Source organism: Camponotus floridanus, unplaced genomic scaffold, assembly GCF_003227725.1.
Source record: "Camponotus floridanus strain SB8 unplaced genomic scaffold, Cflo_v7.5 scaffold11, whole genome shotgun sequence".
Classification (NCBI taxonomy): domain Eukaryota; kingdom Metazoa; phylum Arthropoda; class Insecta; order Hymenoptera; family Formicidae; genus Camponotus; species Camponotus floridanus.
The window spans coordinates 2,291,356-2,319,051 of NW_020229226.1; the positions used below are offsets into that span (position 1 = coordinate 2,291,356).

At 28.1% G+C, this 27,696-nt stretch overlaps 4 protein-coding genes across 13 annotated transcripts in view; 2 read left to right on the forward strand and 2 right to left on the reverse strand.

Annotated features, from left to right (window-relative positions):
* Positions 1 to 1,216: 1,216 nt before the first annotated feature.
* On the reverse strand, positions 1,217 to 4,019 carry LOC105257235 (28S ribosomal protein S5, mitochondrial). The gene is made up of 6 exons (XM_011267713.3): positions 3,888 to 4,019; positions 3,665 to 3,760; positions 3,232 to 3,579; positions 2,852 to 3,082; positions 2,575 to 2,774; positions 1,217 to 1,658 (listed from the first exon to the last, which is right to left on the reverse strand). The coding sequence occupies exons 1-6, from the start codon at positions 3,958 to 3,960 to the stop codon at positions 1,275 to 1,277; spliced, it is 1,332 nt and encodes a 443-aa protein (XP_011266015.2). The 5' UTR covers positions 3,961 to 4,019; the 3' UTR covers positions 1,217 to 1,274.
* A 2,399-nt stretch (positions 4,020 to 6,418) lies between these two features.
* Positions 6,419 to 8,489, forward strand: LOC105257236. The gene is made up of 2 exons (XM_011267714.3): positions 6,419 to 7,089; positions 7,636 to 8,489. The coding sequence occupies exons 1-2, from the start codon at positions 6,461 to 6,463 to the stop codon at positions 8,075 to 8,077; spliced, it is 1,071 nt and encodes a 356-aa protein (XP_011266016.3). The 5' UTR covers positions 6,419 to 6,460; the 3' UTR covers positions 8,078 to 8,489.
* Positions 8,490 to 12,393: 3,904 nt separating this feature from the next.
* On the forward strand, positions 12,394 to 14,379 carry LOC112639428. The gene is made up of 2 exons (XM_025413278.1): positions 12,394 to 13,101; positions 13,675 to 14,379. The coding sequence occupies exons 1-2, from the start codon at positions 12,467 to 12,469 to the stop codon at positions 14,042 to 14,044; spliced, it is 1,005 nt and encodes a 334-aa protein (XP_025269063.1). The 5' UTR covers positions 12,394 to 12,466; the 3' UTR covers positions 14,045 to 14,379.
* A 7,280-nt stretch (positions 14,380 to 21,659) lies between these two features.
* LOC105255590 (tensin-1) overlaps positions 21,660 to 27,696 on the reverse strand; it is a 162,931-nt gene continuing 156,894 nt past the window's right edge. For all 10 annotated transcript variants that reach the window (XM_011264956.3, XM_011264960.3, XM_011264959.3 and 7 more), the window contains 5 exons: positions 26,841 to 26,949; positions 26,336 to 26,519; positions 25,434 to 25,799; positions 24,838 to 25,120; positions 21,660 to 24,530 (listed from right to left, as the gene is read on the reverse strand). In XM_011264956.3, coding sequence (XP_011263258.1) covers positions 24,371 to 24,530; positions 24,838 to 25,120; positions 25,434 to 25,799; positions 26,336 to 26,519; positions 26,841 to 26,949 — 1,102 coding nt within the window. In that variant the 3' untranslated portion in view covers positions 21,660 to 24,370. The remainder of the gene's footprint in view (positions 24,531 to 24,837; positions 25,121 to 25,433; positions 25,800 to 26,335; positions 26,520 to 26,840; positions 26,950 to 27,696) is intronic.

Consider the following 27,696-nt stretch of genomic DNA (forward strand, 5'->3'; position numbering starts at 1 on the left):
AGTGCATGCAATTCTCAAAAATAAATCAAATTAAATTATTTTAGTCGGATTCAAAAATCACTACTTGCCAGGATTGTATTTTATTACAACTGCGATATCATCTTTTAATATGTGCAATATTATATATATAAAATATATAAATTTATTTGGAACTTAAGCCTAAATCTTTATCTTATTTACAATATTACATTTATTTATAACATTATAAAAGAAAATTGTAAATCTAATGCAGCTAAACAAAGCGGTGGAATAATTGGTTGATAATTGGTTACTTATGCTGGCCTACAACATTACTTTTTTCTACTATTATACTTTTGGTGCTTTTTTTATTATACAGATGTTTATCCATAAATATAGTACTCGAAATATTGTTCTGTGCAACGTAAGCACATAAAAATGACAGTATTTACAGGTAATTACACTGTATTTATATAAATCATAAGAAACAGAAAATAAAGTTGAATGTCTGAATGCGCCCTAAAGTAAATCTTGTTTAAATAAATAAATACATAAATATGCGTTTTACATTCCTCATGAAAAAAAATACATATTATTAATCTTTACACCATATTATTATTTTTAGATTTGTTTTTTATTCTTTTAAATTCTCTAGATGCATTTTTCATTTCTCCTTTGTTTCCAGCTAAATATAGATCTATGTCATTTTTGTGTACATTATTTGCAGAAAATGCAAGAATAAAAGATACATTTTGGTATTTTTAAAATATACAGGAAGGAATGTGCAGAAAGTGGAGGAATAAAAAATGCCTTTTGGCATTTTTAAAATGTACAGTTTTGTCTGATGTTTTTTTTTCAATAAATAAAAATATCCAAAAAATCTGAAAAAATAATTTGCCTTAATATATTTTTATTGCGAACATATGAAGCAAAGTACTCAAGGTGCACTATAAAAACATCAGTGAAATAAAAAATGGATTCTCGTATATGAAAAAATTAAAATAATATTTACGCCATATATATCTGATATAGCATTTAATTGATATGTGCAGTAACACGATAAAATCTAATTTTCTCTCGAATATTTTCACGAAATTTAAACTGCCAAAAAAACATCAAATAATCAAATTACTTGATATTCTTGCGAAAGAAACAGTTCTCGCTTAAAGAATGCTGAGGAAAAAAAGGACACAAATTTTAAATCTCATATGGATGTTTATTTTATACTAATATTTCTAATGTAACTTAATTCATAAAGATATTTTAGATCATTTTGAAACGTTTATACATAAAAGTATAATAATTATACGACTTCTTTATTCTACTGTTTCATCTTCGCGTGGCTTTCGCTTACAAAGTAATTGTGCCTCTGGATATTTTTCGGTCAGGAAACTATGCAGCTTTCCATATTTCGCTAGTAATTGTATTCTTGTTTCATCGGAGTTTCTTGTTCGTTCAAGTTTTACCAATCTCTTTTTGTAAGACGGAAGTTTAGTAAAGAATGGCGGTAATTTCTTCTTTTTCAATACCACTCTATTGCCCATTACATATTGAGTAAAATCGAGAGGCTCATTGGATGGCACTTCGTTTGGTTTTCTGACTTGCGCTGGTGAAGCAAGTACTACTGGATAATTCCCATTTTCTGCTTTAAACTCGACTACATGCAACCGTTTTTCTTCTGCTAATTGTTGATATGATTTCTGCAAATATTTCGATATTATTTTGAGATTGATTTGCTTCATAATATATTACAATAATTAAAATATGATTTCTGATTTCACCTGTCATGGGACTGCAGAAAAAGCCAGCTTTAATTCTTTATTTTATTCAATATCTTTAATATAATAAATATTCAATTCATTATCTTTAATATAATAAATATTCAATTCAATATCTTTAATATAATAAATTAAAGTTCCATGAAAATACGCTTGAAATACTAAACAAAAAAAGATTACATTTCTCATGTACAATTCTATAAAGTTTAAGTAGACAAGAAATCGTCGTTAATAATATATAAATTGATAAATAAAATAATTAATTATTTGACACAATTTATATTTTTTTAACTTTATGTCTAACACATATATGTATGTGTATGTATGTATGTCTACACATATATATGTTGTATGTGTGTGTGTGTGTACACGCGCACGCACACACACACACACACACACACACACGTATATACATACATATATGTTAAACATAAAGCTAAAAAAATGTAAATTGTGTCAAATGATTATTTTATTTATCAATTTATATATTATTAATAATGATTTCTTCGTCTACTTAAACTTTATAGAATTGTACATAAAAAATGTAATTTTTTTTGTTTAGTATTTCAAGCACATTTGCATAGAGCTTTAATTTATTATATTATTAAAGATATTGAATAAAATAAAGAATTAAAACTGGCTTTCTTTGCAGTCCCATGGCAAATGATATTAGAAATCATACTTTAATTATTGTAATATATCATATATCATATATATATATATATATATATATATATATATATATGTATATATATATATTTCTATAAATAAAAAATTTTTTTTTCTAATATAAATTAAATAAAAAGTATATGCTTTTAAATACTTTATATATACACACCTGTTGCAATAAACCAATAAAGAATGCTTTTACAGTATGTTTTACATTTTTAGCTCCTTCTACTTTGGCATATATGTCCTTTATGCCAATTGCCTCGCAACACGCTTTTATCACACGATGACAGACAAGCCCATATCCTTCATGCATTTTTTTTACAAATATTTTTGTACTCCCAAACTGTGTAAAGAAGTCATGCAACACTGAAAAGTACAAAGTGATATTAAAAGAGAAGGAGTAAATTTTATATTATGTGGTATATTCACAATTATTTTCTTACCAGTGTGTTCCTTATATCTAGGAATATACATTAGTCTTTGACCTGCCCTATTTTTAGCCGTCTTTAAGGATGCTTTAGCTACAGGTGCTTTTGATATTGCAAATCCAGCTAATCCATTTCCATTTCCAGTTACTACAAATGAACTGACTCTATTCTTGCGTCCTAAATTACCAGTCATACAAGTTATCATTTTGTTTTCCAAAACCCAGGTTTCAAAACCTTCAAAAGTATCTGCAGAACAAAAATATTAATTATATAAGATTCTAATATTACCAGGACTGAAACATAAAAGAAAAAAATTGAAAATAAACAGCACATCACATGATTTTTATATGTGTGTGATTTAATCATTATAATCCAATAATAGCATAAATATTAACCTTCTTCAATAGGATCAGGTGGTCCAATCTTTCTGCCGCCCATTTTGCTGCTAGTCCAACCACGTTCCAATGGCGATAATTTTACTCGCATTGGTCTGGTCTGACTTTGTCGAAATTCTATAAGTTTTTGCTTTCTTTCAGGATCTACAGACAGTTTTTGCTGTTGAACTAATTCTTTTCCTCTAAACACAGGAGTGTTTAGGCCAGGAAATTGTATCGGAATTTTTCCCATTCCAATAATTTGCCCCTTGTTTAGATCTCTCTTTTTCGCTACTCCTCTTCCTCTACCTCTGCGTCTTCCTGCATTACTGACACTTGTCACACCCTTCCATAATTCATCTCCAGTTTCTATAGAACAAAAACATAGTAAAATACTATTTTTACTGTGAAAATAAACTACTATCAACATGCTATATCCATGAAATTTACTTACTATTCACAAAGAATGTAGAATTTCTCGTATTATTTAATAAAGGGACGTGTGTTTTTAACAAATGTGAGTGATTGACAAACAATAAATTACATATACCTGAAAAAAATGTCATAATTTTATTAGAGTTAATGTATAAGGTTAAGTTGATAGAGTAATTTTAAATACACATTATATGTAAATTACATAATGATTTAGAGACAACGATATATTTAATTTGCCTTACCATTGTTTATAGATTGAACATTTTTTATTGAATTATTTACAACTCTACAAATGTGTAGCATACGACAAGCCATTTTTAAAACCTATAAAACAAACAACGAAACTCACAGTTTTCATTCAGTTTTGATTGATTTTATATTCAAAGAGAAGAACGAGAGATGGTATGATCGGTTTTTAGATAATTCCTAAAAGCGATGAATCCTCTATAAACAAAAAAACATAAATATGAACTATGAAGCCAATATCCACGAATGTTTTCAATGGGTAACACACAATTTCGGGTTGTATTCTATGCTACGTGCACGAAATGTCGATAACACAAGTAACGTAAAACGTTTGTATATACATATATATATATTAATATATATATATATATATATATATATATATATATATGTCCGATTTGGCGTGGAACGCGCCATATATATATATATATATATATATATATATATATATATATATATATATATATGGGGCGTTCCACGCCAAATCGGACACCATTTAGCTTTTGCATCGCCGATTTTTTTGAAAATTTTTTGTTTTAGTATTGGTTGAAAGAGGCCTCCATGATTTTTTTCAATTTTTTTTTGTCGAATCGTTTTTAAGATATCGATTTTTCAAAAATTACGTTACTTTTTTTTTAGACGTCCATAAGTTTGCGAAAAATGGGCCAAATGGGACGTTTTTTTTTTTGAAATTTTTCTTTTTAGACGCACTTTTGATAAAAAATATCAAAAAAATTTTTCAAACCGTATTTCTATAAGATTTTCAAGTTTTAAATATAAATTATTGATTTACAAAAAACACGTACTGATCGATTTTCTTAAAAATTTTTTGTAAAAAACTGTCATTCATTCCACAACTTTTAAGCCTAAGTAGATAATGGGATAACGATGGGATCTATTTTTTTTCGATTTTTCTATTTCCATATTTTAGTTATCCTTGTTGAAAAATATCTGAAAAAAAAATACTATACACAGGAACTACTATCAATAATTATCTGACACATAGTAATTATTAATTAGTTCACAGATTGATTTCAGGAAAAAGATATGGGCGAAATAAAGTACTTATTATGCTTGATAAAGTTTTTTTTATTCAGTAGCATTTATTTTCTCACACGTTTAAATATTTTATAAATTCGAGATTCAACAGATGATGAAAATTCTTTCAATCTCAAAGTATCTTCTCCGTCTGGAATTACACAATGATATTTTTGCGTCCCTGTTATTGTCTTTGCTCTCATATATCGTTTCTCTAATGATTCTTTGGCTCGAATGTAATTTTCGTTAGAGAAGAATTGAGCATAAATATTTGGCAAAGAATTTGGTTTTATTGCCCAGTCATATAATTGTTGAGGAGTTGAAATTTGTATATATTGTGGTTTATTCAAATAAAAATTATCGGTCACCGTTCATTAAATGATTAAGATATATCTATTTTATTTCATAAATAACAATGACCGTTGCCGGTGAGCCTGAAAAAAAGATTAATATTTATTTTCAACACGGATAATTAAAATATGGAAATAGAAAAATCGAAAAAAAATAGATCCCATCGTTATCCCATTATCTACTTAGGCTTAAAAGTTGTGGAATGAATGACAGTTTTTTACAAAAAACTTTTAAGAAAATCGATCAGTACGTGCTTTTTGTAATCAACAATTACAAATCAACAATTTATATTTAAATCTTGAAAATCTTATAGAAATACGGTTTGAAAAATTTTTTCGATATTTTTTATCAAAAGTGCGTCTAAAAAGAAAAATTTCAAAAAAAAAAACGTCCTATTTGGCCCATTTTTCGCAAACTTATGGACGTCTAAAAAAAAAGTAACGTAATTTTTGAAAAATCGATATCTTGAAAACGATTCGACAAAAAAAATTGAAAAAAATCATGGAGGCCTCTTTCAACCAATACTAAAACTTAAAAAATTTTCAAAAAAATCGGCGATGCAAAAGCTAAATGGTGTCCGATTTGGCGTGAAACGCCCCATATATATGTATATATATATATATACATATATCTAAGTGTATAAAACGACCGTATGTTCGTGGTAGATTCATTAATTATTGTGAATCTCAAAATAAAGTACGAAACATTATTGCGTATGATCTTTTTTTCATTTTGGTAATATTTATTATTGGAGTAACATACACATATATATTTTGAAATACTTTTATTAAAATTATTAAAAAATTAAATTTTATGTGAAATAAAATAAGCATTTTAATTTTATATATATTTTACACGCATATACATATATATTACTTTATAATATATGCTAAAGTGAAAAAAGATCGCGCGCTGTTAATAATATGTAATAAAAATTAATAAATGTATGATATGTTTCATACTTTTGAGATCCACAATTATGGATCTAGCACGGACATGAACCAATCGGTCGTTTTACCGTGGCAGCGAAAAGTGGATCCAGCCACGTAGTACCGCCGGCCGTAAAATAGATTTAAATGGTGGCCAGTTAGCGCCACTTTATGGAGGGGAAAAAGCGTTCCTTGAAAAAGGGCAGCGTGACCCCTCTCAGTCTTCTCTCTGGTGATACATAGAGGATATCATGTCGTCAAAAAGTGGACCGTATACAAGAGGTATCAAAAATTGGATACGGGATTATTTTTCGATAAAAGACGACAGTATAAGTATATTGATATGCGATATTTGTGGTACAGAAAGAAAGAATGATTCCGATATCGAAAATATATATAGACATTTATCTACTATGCATACGGATATTTATCAAAAAACTGAAAAGATAAGAACTAAACAATGGGAATCGTTCTTTGAAAGGGTGCCATGCTCAACTGATAGTACAAAAAGCGTTATAAAATGCAAACTATGTGATCAAAATCCATATAATAAAAAGCTTCAAATATACATGAATTGCGAGAAATATATAGAAATACATTTAAAATACCAACATAACGTTACGGTAAATGAATGGAGAGATCTTAGAAAATGGCGAGCGAATCTAACCGAAACGTATTATGACCTGATTGAGGAAGATGAAGATAAAAAGATAGAATCAATCAAAAAAACGAAAATGTGTAAGAAATGTGAACATCAGTTTCCATGTAGTAATCTATGCATCATGCTCAAGCATTTTATCCAATATCATCCATCCGACATTACCTTCGCACGCGCTTCACCTTCGAAACTATATTTACCTTTGGATATACTACCAAAAGGGTAAGAAAAACGGCAAAACTCAAATTTTATTAATTTATCTATTTTGAATCATTTATATATACTATTGGATGATAATAACAAAAGAGAATCATGGATAAAAAACTATAAAATTCATATATTTAGCACACAGTATGTATTTACGATAAATATTTGGTATATATATTTGAGACAATTTAACTTATTATAAGGTGTTACTGCATAAAAATATTTATATATTACATATATAAATAAATATAAAATTTATTAGTTTAGTATTTCGATAATTGAGAGAGAGAGAGAGAGAGAGAGAGAGAGAGAGAGAATTTGTGAAACTTTATGTAAATATAAATTGTGAATATAAGTATTAAGAATTTCTTTTCAAATAATCGACCGAAAATTTTGGTTTTTTGATATAAAATTTTTAAGAATACTCAAGTTTTTGATAATATTTTAATAATAAAAGTATTTTTTGACATTAAAAAATAATAGTTGAAAAATTTAGTGATATATAATTGAAGTTATATTTTATAGTATTAATTAATACAATTATTTTTTATGTTCTAACAGATTAATTAAATCGAATGAGATTGAAGCTATTGTAAATTCTGATGTTGCAATGTTGAGGAGCAGTCCATCAATATCTGGCCAATCTGATGTCCTGATGTGGCTCAGTCTGATGAAAGATCTTGATTTCATGTATACTAATTATTGGTCAATAGAATATGTAGATGCTGCACCGACCATGAATCCACAGCTACCAACATCTGACCTTTCTGATAGCAGCCTTCGAGAACTTGCCAGTAAACGCCATCTAAAGCAACAATCATCATCTGACCATTTTGATGACCTCCTTCTGAAGCAAGAACATGCCAGTTACAAGAAAACTGATAATTCGCCAACAGAAGATGTAGATGCTGCATCGACCATGAATCTACAGCCATCAACATCTTCTGGCCGTTTTAAAAGCAGCTCTGGAAAACCTTCCAGGAAACGCCGTAAAATCAATTAAAATGCAAGCAGTGACAAAGATGATTAGTGATATTGCACGAAGCAACACCATCGCTTCAACATCTACACACACAAGTTCCGTCTCTAGATTTGATTTCTGATACTTTAGTATCATTATATTGTAATCAAGACACTCGATATTCTCCTGTTTATATTATTGAAAGTATTGAAAAACAATGAAAAGAATTTTTAACATAATTCAAACCATTGACATCTGAATAGATAGACGGAACATTAGCTATCGATTAAGACAAGAAGGGCTTTAATCGCTGATAATCGCAGTAATGGGGAACTCTATGAACTTCAGTTGAATTAGGTTACTCCCGATAATGAACGGTTAATAATTCGATTCCAACTTCTTTCATTAACATCAAAGTTCTGCTCACATGCATTGTGCGAAGTTGTGTTGTGACTAATGTTATATTATTTTTATATTTATTATATTATTTTTAAATTTTATATATTATTTAATATAACATATATATTAAATAATATTAATAATATTAATAAATAAATATATATATATATATATATATATATATATTAAATAAATATATATATTTATTTATATTTATATATTAAATAATATATAGAAGTAATATATATATATATATATATATATATATATATATACATCATACATACATACATACATATACATATGTGTGTATATATGTACATTTTATATATTATTTAATATTATTATTGTTATATTATTTTTATATTTAATGGCGTTAGCGATTTTCTCCAAATAAACACTCTTTAAACATTTCTGAAAATCTAGTTGAGAATCGATGTCACTGGAATCGTTATGTAATGTCAAATTGTGCCGAATATTCGAACGCTGACGGAATTAACCGAAGTTCATGTACTCCCCCTTTACTGCAATTATCAGTTACTCCTATCAAAAGGTTCCGTCTATCTATTCAGATGTCAATGATTCAAACAGACTTATAAATCTCGAAGGAGATGATCAATATCGTAATATCGCTACACATCAATTAACCATTAGCAGTTAATTTAAGCAAAATTCTGATTTTGATTAGATCATTGTTTTTGATAGCTTTCATGAATTTGACGATTTTGTGCCATTATTTTATTTTTTAAATATAACATATTCATAATTGCATCCATTGTTTTTGACGAATATATAATGTATTAATCATCTATTTATCAAGCAAAGATTTCAAGTTTTTATATTATTTTATATCGTTTATATCATTTATATTTATAATTTATTAGATATAGATACAAACACAAACACATGCACACACACGCGCATACGCGCGCGCGCACACACATCGCACACACACACACACATATACACATACACGCAAGCACGCACGCACGCATATATACACACGCGCGTGCGCGTTATACACATCATCATATATTATGACCTATTATTATTTCTAGAAGAATAGTTTTTTAAACGTATTGCATGAACAAATATATTTATAAACCAGTAGATTTTTGTATTCAATTCGTAGAAAATTGTATCAAAAGTGTAGTGAAAATGATGTAAAATTGATATAAATATTTAAATTAAATGGTATTTTTGATAAGCATAATATTGTACCTTTTTAATTTATAATTATTCCAATATGCACTTAAAAGTTTATTACATATATATAATATTCGATTAATATATTTATCCCTTCTTATCATTATAACGTTTTATGCTTTGATGGAACTAATTTCGCTAATTTCAAACTATTTTGCGGTTTTGAGTCATGTCTATTGTAATACTTATGATTGTGAAAATTTTTATAGAATATTTTTTTAATTGATGATTATTATCGGCACAAAATTAGTAAACTAATAAGTTTAGTACCTAATTATAAAAATTAAGATACATTAAACAGATTTAGATAGAAGATTTAATGCTAAACTATGCGTATCCATATTTACATTTATATACAAAATTATTCATTTTAATCTGTTTCTTTTTTTTATTATCTTCTATAATCTTCATTATAAATTTTCGTATTTATAGAGTACTTTATTCCCTTCGAAAGGAATATATATTTAAAAAATACATAAAAGCTCATTATATGTTATATTCGTTATGATAGTAATATCTCACAATAAAAAATTAGATATAACAATATGAGACAACATTAAATAACCTTGCTAATATTTTTTATTTAACCAATAAATATGAACATAATAAGGTATTGCAACAAATTTTTGTAGATATGGGTAAATTGATATTATAGAAATTGAATATACACAATAATACTCAATGTAAAATTTACGATAAAACATTCTCCAAGAAAATAAATTTTTCAACATAATGAAGCATTTGATTGATGTACTCTTGTTAAATGGATGCACTTTTTAATTCAAATCAAATCCACAGCGATAAAATAATAGGAAAGGCAATACTAAATTTCATAAAAATATTATTAATTTATTTCTTTGAATTTCTCTTTGATATATACGTCATGTACATACATATGTATATAAAAATGCACTCCGTAGATGAAAATGACTTAATATAAATTTAGATATCAATATGTACAGGGAAAACAACATATTACAATACATGCATAAATTAATGGGTTAAGGCTTTTCTATCTTCTTGTGTATATAAATCTATATAAAATTTAACCGTTATTTGCTCAGTTATTGCACAAATATTATTCAAAAGACAGACATGTCGCGTTTGGCAAAAATGTTGTAAATTGGAACCAAGTTCGTTTAACTAATGCTTTATCTAGATAAAACGATTAAAAAATGTCATTTAATTATAATTTGAATGTAATTCCCCACTCTCAATAATTTCTAAAATTGAAAAAATATAGAAATGTACATATAAGAAATCGAGTAAAACTTTTTTAATCGGAATAATAATTAAAGGCTTGAATTGTTACAAATATTTTAATTAAAAATTCTAGCAAAGTAATAATATTTATTTATTAATACAGAATGATTATAGAAAAATTGTTGATACAGAAATGATTATAGAAAAATTGTTAAATTGAGAATTTATTATTAAATTGAGAGTATTGAATCACAAATTTAATATTAATTATTGTATTTCTATTGTTTTAATCTTTATTAAATATACTTGAAAGGGAGATTATCGAAAAATTCAAGCTGAAAATTTAATAATAGGTTCAAAAATTCAATAACAGATATATAAATTTAAGAGCAAATTTTAAAAATATTATATTATCGATTTTAAGGGCGTTTATATTATAATTTTAATTTTTAACGGTTTTAATTATCCACAGTATAAATAAAAATATTAATATATTTGACGATAATTTCTTCACCTACAATATTATAAAATAACATTATTAAATCAATATACAGGGTGACCCATTTTAACTTAGGCAGCCAAATAACTCGAAAAATAAGCACACTACGAAAAAATGGTTAGAATCAAAATTTCGTCATTTCGAGGGGGACGTACAATGACGTTAAAATCAGCCCCCCCACCCCTCCCCCTGGGCGGTGAGGGGGGGCAAGTTTGAAATCTTAAATGGAACCCCCTATTTTTCATTGCATATTCTTGTAGCTTATCTCGAGAGCTTTCCAAAACACTATAATTAAGTACCTTTTTATTAAGTACTTTTTGAGTTATAAGGCTTGAAATAATTCCTTAATTTTACATAAACCATAAAATATCTAGTAAACCATTCATTTTTCGATTATCTTACCTTCATACTTTTATGTACAAAATAATGAAGGGAATCAATTGGTGTAAAGAAAACATACAGTTGTTTTTAAGAAAAAATATGGAATTGTTAATTGCAAATTACATATTTTTTCTTAGAAACAACTATGTGTTTTCTTTACACCAATTGATTCCTCTCATTATTTTGTACATAAAAGTATGAAGGTAAGATAATCGAAAAATGAATGGTTTACTAGATATTTTATGGTTTATGTAAAATTAAGAAATTATTTTAAGCCTTATAACTCAAAAAGTACTTAATAAAAAGGTACTTAATTATAGTGTTTTGGAAAGCTCTCGAGATAAGCTACAAGAATATGCAATGAAAAATAGGGGGTTCCATTTAAGATTTCAAACTTGCCCCCCCTCACCGCCCAGGGGGAGGGGTGGGGGGGCTGATTTTAACGTCATTGTACGTCCCCCTCGAAATGACGAAATTTTGATTCTAACCATTTTTTCGTAGTGTGCTTATTTTTCGAGTTATTTGGCTGCCTAAGTTAAAATGGGTCACCCTGTATACACAAAACAGGCATGTTTAGAGGCAGATTTAGAGAGTCTAGCAATATTTGTATACAATCATATCATATGTCTTTACGCGACCTTTCCTTCTTTCTTATAGACACCAGTTTCTATATTCTTCGTACTTTTCCTTAAATTCTCATTTTGTATTCAGTAATACACGAACTGTGATACATAGCGGATATCATGTCGACAGAACATGGAACGTTAAGAAGACGTCTCTTACTCAGAAAATGGGTATGGGATTATTTTTCGATAAAAGATAACGCTATAAGTATGTCGGTATGTGATATTTGTGGTAAAGAAATAGGCCATTATAAGAAAGAGTGTGATATACAAGATATGAATAGACATTTATCTACTATACATCCAAAAACTTATAAAATAATTGGAAAGAAAAAAATCAAAGAATGGGAATCGCTCTTTGAAAGGATAGAAAGCTCAACTGATAGTACAAGAATTAATATAAAGTGCAAACTATGTGATCCAAATAGTAATCCATATAAAACAGAGTTTCCAATATTCGTGAACATCAGTATGAAAACACATTTAGAAGACGAACATAACGTTACGGAACATAAATGGAGAAGTCTTGAAAATTGGCGAGACACGAACCTAAGAGAGTATTATGACCTGACTGAGGATCATATAGGATCGATAAAAAAAACAAGATCGTGTAAGAAATGTGAACATCATGAGTTTCAACGTAGTAATCTGTGCATCATGCTAAAGCATTTGATCCAAGTTCATGGATCCGACATTATCTTCGAATCCGATTCACCTCCGAAACTACGTTTACCTTTGGATATACTACCAAAAGAGTAAGAAAAACGGAAAAACTCAAATTTTATTAATTTACCTATTTTGAATCATTTATATATACTATTGCATAATAATAACAAAAAAGAATCATGGATATAAAACTATAAAATTCATATATTTAGCACACATAGTATGTATTTACGATAAATATTTGGTATATATATTTGAGTCAATTTAACTTATTGTTAGGTGTTACCGCATAAAAATATTTATATATTACATATATAAATAAATATAAAATTTATTACTTTAGTATTTCGATAATTGAGAAAGAGAAAGAGAGAGAGAGAGAGAGAGAGAGAGAGAGAGAGAATTTGTGAAACTTTATGTAAATATAAATTGCGAATATAAGTATAAAGAATTTCTTTTTAAATAATCGATTGAAAATTTTGGTTTTTTGATATAAAATTTTTAAGAATATTCAAGTTTTTGATAATATTTTAATAATAAAAGTATTTTTTGTCATTAAAAAATAATAGTTGAAAAATTTGATGATATATATTGTATTATGCATATAATTGAAGCTATATTTTATGTATTAATTAATACAATTATTTTTTATGTTCTAACAGATTAATTCCATCGAATGATCTTGTAGATCCTGTAAATCCTGTAGATCCTGTAAATCCTGTAAATCCTGTAAATCCTGTAAATCCTGTAAATCCTGTAAATCCTGATGTTGCATCGAGCAGCAATCCAGGGACATCGAGCAGCAATCCAGGGACATCGAGCAGCAATCTAGAGCCATCAGAATCTGGCCAATCTGAACTGATGCAAGAACTTGACAGTTTGTTGGATAATTATATTTGGCAAATAGAAGATGTAGATGCTGCATCGACCGTGAATCCACAGTCACCAACATCTGACCTTTCTGATAGCAGTCTTCCAGAACGTGCCAGTAAACGCCGTAAAATCAGTCATAAGACAAGAGAACGAAGATAATTAGTGATATTGCACGAAGCAACACCATAACATCGCTTCAACGTTTACACACACAAGTTCGGTCTCTAGATTTGATTTCTGATACTTTGTATCATTACATTGTAATCGAGACACTCAATGTTCTCCTGTTTATATCATTGAAAGTATTGATAAAAACAATGAAAACAATGAAAAGAATTTTTAACTAATAATTCAAACCATTGACATCTGAATAGATAGACGGAGCATTAGCTATCGATTAAGACGAGAAGAGCTTTGATAATCGCGGTAATGGGGAACTCTATGAACTTCGGTTGAATTAGGTTATTCCCGATAATGATCAGTTAATAATTCGACTCCAACTTCTTTCATTAATATATAAACAAATCTATATATAAACAAATATATAATCAAATAAACAAAATAAATAACATCATAAAATATAACTTATTATTACACTCTTCCACTTAAACTTTAAATAAATAATTTACACTCATTAAACTAACAATCTTTTTCATATATTTTTTTCTACCTACTTAGTATAAATTATATAAATAAATATATTTATATACCTTATACTCAATAATAATATACCCCTAAAATTAAAATCTATCAATCCCCTCATTTCATCATTATATATTATATATATATATATATATATATATATATATATATATATATATTAGTATCAGAAAAATTAATATTTTCATTAATAAATTTACAATTTATTACTTTTATCAGACATAATACTCTTACATTTTAATTAAATACTTGCCCCCCCCTCATTAACATCAAAATTCAGCTCACATGCATTGTGCGAAGTTGTGTTGTGCCTAATGTTATATTATTTTTATATTTATTATATTATTTTTAAATTTATAAATTATTTATATAATTTATATTATTTATAATATATAACATATATATTAAATAATATTAATAAATAATATAAATAATATTAATATATATATATATTTATATATATTATATTTATATTTATAATATATATATTTATAATATATATTTATAATATATATATTATTTATATTATTTATAATATATATATTTATATTTATATTTATATATTAAATAATATATATAAGTTATATATATATATATATATATATACATACATATATATATATATATATATATGTATATATGTATATATGTATATTTTATATTATTATTATATTATTATTTAATATTATTATTGTCATATATTATTTTTATATTTAATGGCATTAGCGATTTTCTCCAAATAAACACTCTTTAAACATTTCTGAAAATCTAGTTGAGAATCGATATCAATGGAATCGTTATGTAATGTCAAATTGTGCCGAATATTCGAACGCTGATGGAATTAACCGAAGTTCATGCACTCCACCTTTACTGCAATTATCAGTTACTCCTATCAAAAGGTTCCGTCTATCTATTCAGATGTCAATGATTCAAACGGACTTATAAATCTCGAAGGAGATGATCAATATCGTAATATCGCTACACATCAATTAACCATCAGCAGTTAATTTAAGTAAAATTCTGATTTTGATTAGATCATTGTTTTTGATAGCTTTCATGAATTTGACGATTTTGTGCCATATTTTATCTTTTAAATATAACATATTCATAATTGCATCTATTGTTTTTGACGAATATATAATGTATTAATCATCTATTTATCAAGCAAAGATTTCAAGTTTTTATATTGTTTTATATCGTTTATATTATTTATATTTATAATTTATTAGATATAGATACAAACACAAACACACGCGCACGCACGCACACACGCACAGACACACACACAGAGACACACACAAACAGACACACACACACACAGACACACACACACAGACACACACGCGCGCGCAAGCACGCACTCACGCATATATACACACGCGCGTGCGCGCTATACACATCATCATATATTATTATATAACCTATTATTTCTAGAAGAATAGTTTTTTAAACGTACTGCATGAACAAATATATTTATAAACCAGTAGATTTTTGTATTCAATTCGTAGAAAATTGTATCAAAAGTGTAAAATAATGTAAAATTGATGTAAATATTTAAATTAAATGGTATTTTTGATAAGCATAATATTGTACCTTTTTAATTTATAATTATTCCAATACGCACTTAAAAGTTTATTACATATATATAATATTCGATTAATATATTTATCCCTTCTTATCATTATAATGTTTTATGCTTTGATGGAACTAATTTCGCTAATTTCAAACTATTTTGCGGTTTTTAGTCATGTCTATTGTAATACTTATGATTGTGAAAATTTTTATAGAATATTTTTTTAATTGATGATTATTATCGGCACAAAATTAGTAAACTAATAAGTTTAGTACCTAATTATAAAAATTAAGATACATTAAACAGATTTAGATAGAAGATTTAATGCTAAACTATGCGTATCCATATTTACATTTATATACAAAATTATTCATTTTAATCTGTTTCTTTTTTTTTATTATCTTCTATAATCTTCATTATAAGTTTTCGTATTTATAGAGTACTTTATTCCCTTCGAAAGGAATATATATTTAAAAAATACATAAAAGCTCATTATATGTTATATTCGTTATGATAGTAATATCTCACAATAAAAAATTAGATATAACAATATGAGACAACATTAAATAACCTTGCTAATATTTTTCATTTAACCAATAAATATGAACATAAGGTATTGCAACAAATTTTTGTAGATATGGGTAAATTGATATGATAGAAATTGAATATACACAATAATACTCAATGTAAAATTTACGATAAAACATTCTCCAAGAAAATAAATTTTTCAACATAATGAAGCATTTGATTGATGTACTCTTGTTAAATGGATGCACTTTTTAATTCAAATCAAATCCACAGCGATAAAATAATAGGAAAGGCAATACTAAATTTCATAAAAATATTATTAATTTATTTCTTTGAATTTCTCTTTGATATATACGTCATGTACATACATATGTATATAAAAATGCACCCCGTAGATGAAAATGACTTAACACATAAATTTAGATATCAATATGTACAGGGAAAACAACATATTACAATACATGCATAAATTAATGGGTTAAGGCTTTTCTATCTTCTTGTGTATATAAATCATGTGTCAAAGTATATGATAGTTATTTACTGAATTAAATATTTTACACACAATTTATTCATTCTCAAAGTATAAATTAAAGTGACGAAAATAGATAATTATTAACTAATACTTTATTGTAATATATTTACAAATAATAATTATTTTCATTATGATTCTCATGTACATTTCTTATATTCAAATATAATCTCGTATCACGAATAATAATAGATCAAATGACTAATAACCTATATAGCATCCTATGTCCAAAAGACATTAACAGGACATCCTGAAGATGCCTAATTGCCCAAAGATATCTTCTGGATACCTTCTTGACATCTTTTGGATATGCAAGGTATATGAGAATTAATTTCTGATACAATATTTTAAATGAATTTGAATTGTGTGATATGTATACTATATAATGTATACTATATGTATACTATATAATTTTATAATATATATTTTACAATTATTATATATATTTTATACATATTTTATAATTTATTTTGTGCTTAGCGGGTCCAGATTCGATACGAGATAGGATAATTATGCGCGAAAAAGAGTTGGTGGACTTTTAATTAAAAGGCAAATTAATCAGGACTTAAAGCTTGTTTTTTTAGAAACATATCTGCATCTTTCTCTTTTTAATCGAAAAAAAGAGAGATGCTATATAGATAATTTTTCAATTATAAAATAAATTTCACACAAATTTCAAATTATACATTATATTATAAATGAGTATAATCCACCCCTCTATGGGTACACCTTGACGCGGTGGGGTGGCTCAGTACTTGGATGGTGCCTTGAGATTTATTTTAAATTTTTTTATTTAAAATGAATCTCAAGGAGCCTGAAGAGGAAGCTAAGTACCCAGCACAGCATTGCCACGAGTCGCACAATGGCTCATATGTGGTACGGGCATCTACGGGCGTTGAACGCATTGCGTCGTCGACTTTCCGTCGTCGGTGCCGTCAACGTGTCGCGGATGGCGGCGTCTCGTTACCGCGTTTTCGCGTTTAGCTTTTTCGCGTCATCGCGTTTTCGCGTTGGACTTTCTCGCAATCCCAATTTCATTTATTTGTCATCGAGTTGTCATCTTCCGACGTCAATTAACTGGGATGTCTCATTGAGTCGTTGCTGCAACGATCTTTTTCACGCCTGGTGCAACGCGGCACTTAGGTGATGTCGGCCGCGCACGGATGCCAGTACTGTGTATGTGGGCGCGCGGTTTTGAGCTTTTGCTCAAGTCCGGCTGATTGAGGTCACGCTCTGCTTCGGGCTCCAGTTCGGTACGGATCGGTTAGGATTCGATCGATTGCTTGGAATCGTCGTTAATGGATCCCTTCTCTTGTTCCGTCTGATTGTGAGATAGGATATTATCTTATATGCGCGGACAAGAGTCGAGTGAACTTCATTCGCGTTGATTCCATCAATCGATAGTTTTCTTCCGTTTCGGACTTAACTCTTGTTCGGAGGTAAGATGCCGTTGAAATCCCGACCTGTTGACTCGAAGATGACTCTTGTACATAAATGTGAAACGGGATTTTCGCTCGTACCGAAACCGGGAGTGCCGTTTAAAGTATATATATATATTAAATATATACATCGCGCGACAAAACAGAAAATTTTTAATCGTATCGAATAGTGCGGGAGTGCCGTTCAGTATCGCGCGTAAAAGTGCGGAAACGATATAAAAATATCGCACGTGAGTGCGGGAGTGCCGCTAAAAGTATCGCGCGTTTAAGACTGAGAGGAGGAGGAAGCCTAGGAGAGGCATCGGGCTCCGGCAGAGCAACCTTCTGGTAAATAATTTATTTATTTGCAATTATATATTAAATGTTAAATATATTTATTATAATTTAAATTAAACAATTAATCGTGTAATATGATTTTTTATTTATATGATTTAAAGAAGAGAGAATTGAAGAAAAAGGTTTTTAAATAAAAACTATAATCTTGTAAAAATATAAGCTTTTATAAAGTTATTGAAGAATGATTAATAATGCTTTTTCTTCTAAAATTTATAGAATTATTTTATTAATCTGCTATTATTATATGGATCGAATATAAAATTCGATACATACAATAATAATTTTTTGAAATATTAATTATTTTGGACATTATTACAATTTAGATTTTCTTTTTGTATGTTATAGATCGATGCAGTCTTGATGATCTGAGAGGAGGAGCAGGCCTAGGAGAGGCATCCTGCACCGGCGGAACAACCTGATGGTGAGTATTATTATTTATATTGTTATCTATAAATCGCGTACATATATTAATTTGATTCATTTATTTGAATGATTCAAACAAGAACAAAGGAATTTTTTATAAAAATTAGGAAAAATTAATTTAGGAAATTTTTTATAAAAATTCTTTCTATAAAAGTTTCTACTTAAAAATTAACTATTTCTAAAATTATTTCATATTTATATATTTATTTATAATTACGTATAAAATTCAATGCATATATAATAATAATGTCTTAAAATATTAATTATTTTAAGCGCTATTATAATTTGGATTTTATATTTGTATGTTACAGACAACGAAGCTTCAATATTAACAACTCCGCTGTTGCGCATCAATACCGGTGAGTACTCGACGAAATTTTTATTTTGAAGCAGTGGATTTATATAAATGCATGGAAATAAATCCGTTGTTTCTATCTCTTGGACAACTATTTTATCTTATATATATTTCATTTAAGTAAATAAAAGTTTTAAAATATTATTATTTGTATAACAATACAAATTTCTTTTTCAAATTTACGAAATTTCAATCTATTTTTGTATTAATGCATTTTGAAATTAATGAATTAACTTTATTTTATTGTCAGCTGATAAAAATGTTGTGCCTTACTGTTTCTGAGCTTAACATATAGAGGAAGCAGCTGTACGGTTTGCGTATTAAAATTATTATGCTGAATAAAGTGTGCTCGAATAGTATTTTCTTATATTTTAACATATTATAATAACAAAATTAATATAATAATATGAAATATATATAATATGAAATAGTTACAGCAATTTTTGATAGTTCTTTCAAAAATATTAACAGAAAAAAATATAAAAAAGATTAGTATTAAGAAACTATAATACTTAAAGAATAAAAAATGTTAACGTAAAAGTATTAATGATTTTTGATGTTTATATTTTAACGTCATTTATAAATATAATCATGTATTAGTGTGTATATATATATATATATATATATATATATATATATACATATAATATATTATTAAAAAAAAAATATATATATATATATATATATTTGTTACTTACATTAGATAAATTATATACATTTTGTTACTTTATTTGTATATGACGTTAATACTTATTACTTTATTAAGTATTTATACATTTATCAACAAAATTTATTGATTTTATTATTATCTTTAATTTTATCTTTTGAGTTCACATTTTTTAAAATTTGCTGAATAATTTTAGCTTAGTAAAACATTTCTTGCTATTTTTGAAATTAGATTAATTATTAATACTTTTATGTATGTATATGTGCGGATGCGGGCGTGCACTCTTAATTACAAATAACAAATACAAAATAATTCTTTTAAAGTGTGGGGATATCAGGTAAAAATAATGAATACAAATAAAAGAGGCAGTAATAATGGATATAATAAATATTAAATTAAAGATGCAATATTGATTTTCTATTAATGTATACTTTAAATTTGATTAAATTTTAAATTTATTAAATTTTAATTCTATTAAAATGTATCTGCAGTTGCAGAGCAATGATAAATATAATATGTTATCCTTTTTCTTTTAATTTTATTAATAAAAAGAAATAAAATAACATAATAAAAATATTATATCCTAATATTACTTTTATCTATTTTTTGAGAAAAATTAAATTAAAAACGAATTAAAGTAAAATTAATATATAAAAATATATTTAAACAAAAAAGCGGACATATGTATATATCTATATATATCTTGAAAACAATGAATTGAAACAATATTTAACACACTATCCCAATATAATAAAATAATCAAATAAAATGTATAAAACACAATTTCTTCTTATTTGAAAATGAAATCGATCAATCATATTTTTATTTTTAAATCTATTATTACTGCCTCTTTTATTTATAACTTCATTATGTATACAATCTTATTAAAATTAAATATTTTAACATTTTCAAGAAAAATTTCTGTCGAGACTACCGTTCTTATTGTTCCGAAATATTATTTTTCTCGCGACTAACTTTGCGATATCCAATTATTTTAGGAGCAAACTTTTTCTTAACGAACGGCTGCCTGCTTTCACGGTTCTCAAAAATTGATCTTTTGGTTATTGTTAGTAAATTAATATATATAAAACTTTTATATAATATATATATATATATATATATATATTAGATATATATTATATATAATTATATATATATATATATATATATATATATAATATATAAAAGTTAAAATTGTATAAATTATAATATACATTAGAATAGTTTAAAATATATATAAATAAGATTAAAGAAAACTCTGTGAAACGCTGTGAATATGATTTATTGTTACAACTATACGCGCGTACTCATACAGCACGCAAGACATACAATTATTGCATAAACATACAGAGAGTATAATAGAGCATAAACAAATAATAATATTATTAATTATTATTATAATGACTGAATGTTAAATTAATGTTACGCTGTTAGCCGGGTTTAGACGCGTACGAAAGAAAATTTAGGCGGAGAAAAAAGCGTAGATGGGCGACGAAGAGAAGAAAGAACAATAAAGGAAGACACGATCGGTTCTTTTAAGCGAGTTTCCTTAATCCCTTCGGCGACGACTACTCATCTTTATATATTTCAAGGCGTCGTTTCAATCTCACCACCTTTAAGATTGTTTTATTACACATCTATCCTCAGCGCAAGGTGATATACATATCTCACATGTCGCCATTCAAAGACCGAGCGTATCCAAGGACTCTTAGGACCCCCTTCCAACATTAATCTATTTCTTGATCATCGCATATACAGCACGAATTTTGACTAGCACGTTGCATAACTATGAGTCCTTCCTTCCTCAGTCGCAAAGGAATTCGCAAAGAGCGGAAAATGCTTCAACCGATCTTCGTTCGGAAGACGAAAATAGAAGAATAGAAGACGAAAAAGTAGACGAAAAAATCGGCGACATGTCGAGAGGAAGGCCGGCTGGTGTGAGCACCGGTAGTCCTCTCGCGTCGCCATATTGTTGTAATTACAATATAATTGATTCGATCGTAATAATTGACTGCTCATCGTCGTGTCCATCGGAGCGGGCTCTTCGAAGACCGGCACTCGACGGTACACGAGCCTGAAATGGCAAGAAAATCTATGGGTTCACCGAAAGAATACGCGCGATATTGCCTCGTCTCGTGCATACTCCTTCCCGAGTAGCATCTCTCATTCCAATCATCTGCGTTATCTTTGAACGAATCCTAAATGTAACATTGCTTTCTCCAAGGACTGCCTACGACAGTTCTCCTCAAGGCCTTTTTTTAAGGCGATTTTATTTCGCGCAATGGCATATTTGCAGTTATTTATGACATTGTTCTTTCATACATCGAGGGAGCATGACACGGGGGTTTCTTATATGCGTATATGTGAATGTGTATGTGTATAATATCCTCTGTAAACGACGTAACATTCTCTGTCAAACATTACTCGAGAGTCTCCAGTATATGATAATTTATAAATTTAAAATGTTCGCACATTATTTAATAATTTATTCGTCATTCAAGTTTTACTAGATATTTTTCTAAAATTAAGAAATACTTAAAATTTCGTTCTCTATTTTAAAACTCATTTAATTGTAAAGTAAATCAATTTCTATTATGATGGATTTCTTTGGACATAAATGGAGAGAGAATTAAAAAATTTTTTAAAAACTAAGTCATATGAATAATATTGTTTGGAATCACTTGCATAATAATGCGCGAGCATTTTTATTATTTTCCATGTATAGTGTTATGTGTATGTAGTATGCATAACAATGCGTAAGTGTACGTGCACAGTGCGTAAATAGTTTCTGAAATCGAAGGCGCATTCAATGTCACGCGAAATACGCTCGTTTTGAATGCTCAATACCCTTCGTAGATCGCACGAAGGGCACGGTTGATTTTTTTCAACTATGACTACGAGCTATCGATAAATTCGCGTATTGATGGCTAATCAATCGTATTTTAGACGGGAGAAGGTGGCGAAATCACGAACTCGACAATTTCGCAAAAAAAAATCTTAAAAAATTTTGCAAATGAGGTATATATGAATAAATATATTTTGCAAAAATATAATTCGAAATTTGCTGTAGTTTGATAACTACTAAATAGGAAATAATTAGATAAATATTATAATATTCCTTATGTTTTAAAAGGTGTTACAGAATGATCAAGATTTTATTAATACTAAAATAACACAAAACGTAAATTCTTTTTCATTGTATATATTTAATGATAACTTTGTTTTATTTCACACAAATTGTCAAAATTGATAGCTGATTTGATAGCCGCAAATAACACAAATGAAACAAGTCGTAGCAAACAAACTAATCAGCATCGCAGAAAAGAAGCAATAATATAAACTTTAAGATTTTCAAGTATCTACATGCCTTTTTTTTAGAAAGAATTTAAAAATCAAACTGTATTAACGTTGTTATTTGACCACCTTACTCTCTTTAGACCACCCACTATATAGGACTTTACTATTCGCTATGTTAAATCGCAACAATAACGCTAATTATAACAATAACTTTCTTATCCTGACTGCATATTGACGCGAGGATGGAATCGATTCATGCATAGCCTCTCGTTCTTTTCGTATTTTTTTTCGGAGAGAGGGTCCTCGACTTTTTCCCGGCGTTTTATCGATACTTATATCGTCCTTATTATTTGTAACATAGATGTCTACTGATTAACGCTAATGCACGAAGATTTATTACGTAGTGGTTAACGATAATAATTAATTCGTGCGATGCCATTTTTCGGCGGATTCTTTCAAAAGATTCGCGCGCATCTTTCGCGTGTCAGAGGTATAACGATTTTATTAATCGATTATATCGATTATTCATTCTCGACTTTTTGCCCTCAACTCGATTTTACATTTTTTGCGTTAGAGATATGTAATCGATGTGAAATATTCGAGGTGGAATCGCTAATAAGTTCACAATAATATTTGTGCTCCTTGATCTTGGCGATTGCGGCGAGCAAATTGCGATTCTTAGACGATATTAGCCTTGGCAATGGAACTTCCCATCATGACTTTATTCACGAAATTTACAATAGCCGTGGCCGGTTGCTCTGGTTCCAGTTCGGCAAATACGTGGCACTGATTGTCCGATTTATGAGCAGGCTTTCTTGCCACAAAACCGAAGCAGCGACTAGAAAAAATGATAAACAAATAAATTAAGTAAAAGAAATTGAATTACAACAAATTTCCTACAGAATATTAAAAAGAAGTCTATCACGATTAAAAAATATTTGAATTCATGAATCTCCATATTTTTTCTCTCTAATTTTAGATTTAAGATAATATTATAAATCAAAAATTCTAAAAAAATATTTTATATATATATATATATATATATATACATATATATTATATATACATATATATCAGATGTTTATATTGTTTTGTATAATTGCATAAAAAATTGTTTAAAAAACGATTAATGTTTAAAAACATACTGAGCGCTAAGTGATCTTCCGGTATCTTCACTAGCAAATTCCCACGTGCGTTCTTCGGTGTCTAATCCGCAATAACTTATATTATTTGTTGGATAATGTCTACGGAAAAATAGCTTCCTAGCATTGTCAGTCAAAGTAATGCCCTGCGTGGAAACCTTAAAATGAACAATTGTCGCAATCGGAAGTGGCTTCTGCTCAAACAGGCTGGTGATAGCTTTTTTAATGGCTTGCGGTCCGGTCAAAGATTCCGTATCAATCGTAAAGAGGTACAGAACATTACAAGCTGTAATAATAATAATTAAAATAATAATATTTAAAATATTTATAAAATTTCCTTCTCTTCTTTTTAATTTTAATGAATCACACAAAGATTTTGTAAGTAAAAGATTATTCTAAGTTCAGAATCGATATCTATTTAAAAAAAACAAATTTAAAGTTCTATCTGTTTAATTTAATTTATTAAATTGAGTATATGTGACAAAATAAACTAAAGATTTTAGGTCTTTCGACTGAGAAAATTTACTGTTTTTTTATCGCGTTTAATTTAATATAACGTAGAAATAGTGAATTAATCATTTCATTAGTGAATTAATTACCTGCTCCTTGAGCAAGAAGCTGTTGAGTACTATTAGTACCAGGTGAATCCAAAGCTCTAGCGGCTGCTTCCGGTTCGGGTAACAACAGTTGACAAGGTAACGCCATGGCCATTAGACTATGCTGGTAAACCAATGCCGAAAGTGAACTAAAGACCGGTTCGTTTGCGCATCCCTTTAGTCTAACGCCACGTGATGTTGGCTCGATCAGGAAGTGTCTGACAAGTTCGCTCGAAGGATCTCGCGGACTGCTGGGCGCGCCAGGGGGTGGCGTTGCCACTTTCAATGCTAACCCGAAAGCACCTGGGAACGAATTGCTGTCTCGTACCACGAATGTCCCGGGTGTCGCGTCTTTCAGCATTGAAATTGCTAAAAAATTTCGTCATGTTTATTTCTCGCAAGATTCCGTATCAATTGTAAAGATGTACAAAACATTACAAGCTGTAACAATAATATTTAAAATATTTAAAAATTTCCTTCTTTTCTTTTTAATTTTAATGAATCGGAAAGAATTCGTAAGTAAAAGATTATTCTAAACTCGAATCGGTGTCAAGTCAAATTTAAAGTTCCTCTATCTTAATTTAATTTATTTTAATTTAATTTATTTTATTTTATTTATTTTAAGTTTCTCTATCTTAATTTAATTTATATTAAATTGAGTGTATAAGGCAAAATAAACTAAAGATTTTAAATCTTTATTCGATTGAGAAAATTTATGCTGTTTTCTTGCAATTTTGTTAAACAATTGCATAAGAAATTAAATAGAGGAATTTATAAGTGAAATTTTAATCTTATTGCGTTTTATATTATTATACATTTGATCCATGTCATAAATATGAATATTTATTCCTTATTTGTTATGATAAAAATAGAATGCCTAATAAAAAGAAAAGCTTGGAAATTACCTTGCTCCCGCGATATATTGGGCTTATACCAGATTCTGCTGGTGTCGCGTACAAATTTCACATTAGCGTCGGCTACCTCCTGGGGTTCGGTGTTCGAATGAACGCTGGAGCGTCTTGAACCATAATATTGAACCTGCGGTGAAGATTGACCACCGCTATTGATTGAAGTGTATGACGTAGCACTCTGCGAAATCCAGAAAAATAATTTATTCGAACATTCTAAAGATAATTTTCTCATGCGATATATCAAAATATCTAGTATAATTAACAAATATTTCTAGTATTTCATTTCAATCATCATATCAATAAATTATTTTTGAACAAAATCAGTAATAAAAAAATCATATCGTAAGATATTATATCATAAAATTTGAGTTTGATCAGAAATTATATCCATTATATAACTGCTATTTTTTCTCTCTTTTTTTTCTTTTATCATCTTAGTACAATTAAAACAACTCCATACTACACAGTCACGTTTAACTAATAATATAGAAATGCTTACTTTGGGGCTTTGGGCGAATTCTATGTGGGTCGGTGTTCCAGGACTGCGTGAAACAGCCTGCGGCTGCGACATCGCCGATTCGCTTAGCGGAGAAACAGGTCGGTCCTTGCTGCAAAATGAGTAATCAAATGTAACGTTAAAAAAATATCCGACGAAAATATATCGACATTTCCGTGCAGGCAGACGTGTATTGGCTGACTCGTGCATAGTGCTATACATCGTGAGGAAAACATCAGAGGAAAATGGTACACACTATCGTGGGAGAAAAGTCCGGAAAAGACGAAAGGAGCGTCTAATGTTAAATAAAACAAACGCTTCTAGTGAAAAGCAGGAAATAGGATTGATAGAAAAGAAATTCATTTTGAAATTTCTGTGAGGATAAAAGGAAAAGTTATCTCGGTTCTTCAACAATATAATTTATTTCTTTGGTACATGTACTTATTCTATAATAGATTTTTATGACACACGATGCAAGGAAATGCGAATTCTTGTTATTTTGAAAGTGCAACACACACATATGGCTAGCATACGTAGGTACGATTTATATTCATGATATAATAATGAGTTAAATTTTTTTAATATAATTGCATAAAAGACATAAAATATAATAATTGAAACAATTTATCGCGATAAGCTGTAGTGAGTTATGATCTTGTTTATTATCTATGATAAATCATTAAAATTTGTAGTAAATGTTAATGAACATCAGAAATGCGAATGGAGAATAAATTATATAAAATTAATGTTATTAGGATTATGAAACGCAGAAAAAAATTTAATTGAGAAAAGAAAAGTTTTTCATTCATTTATTATCTCATAAATAAAAATGATTTATTATTCACGATATGATACAATC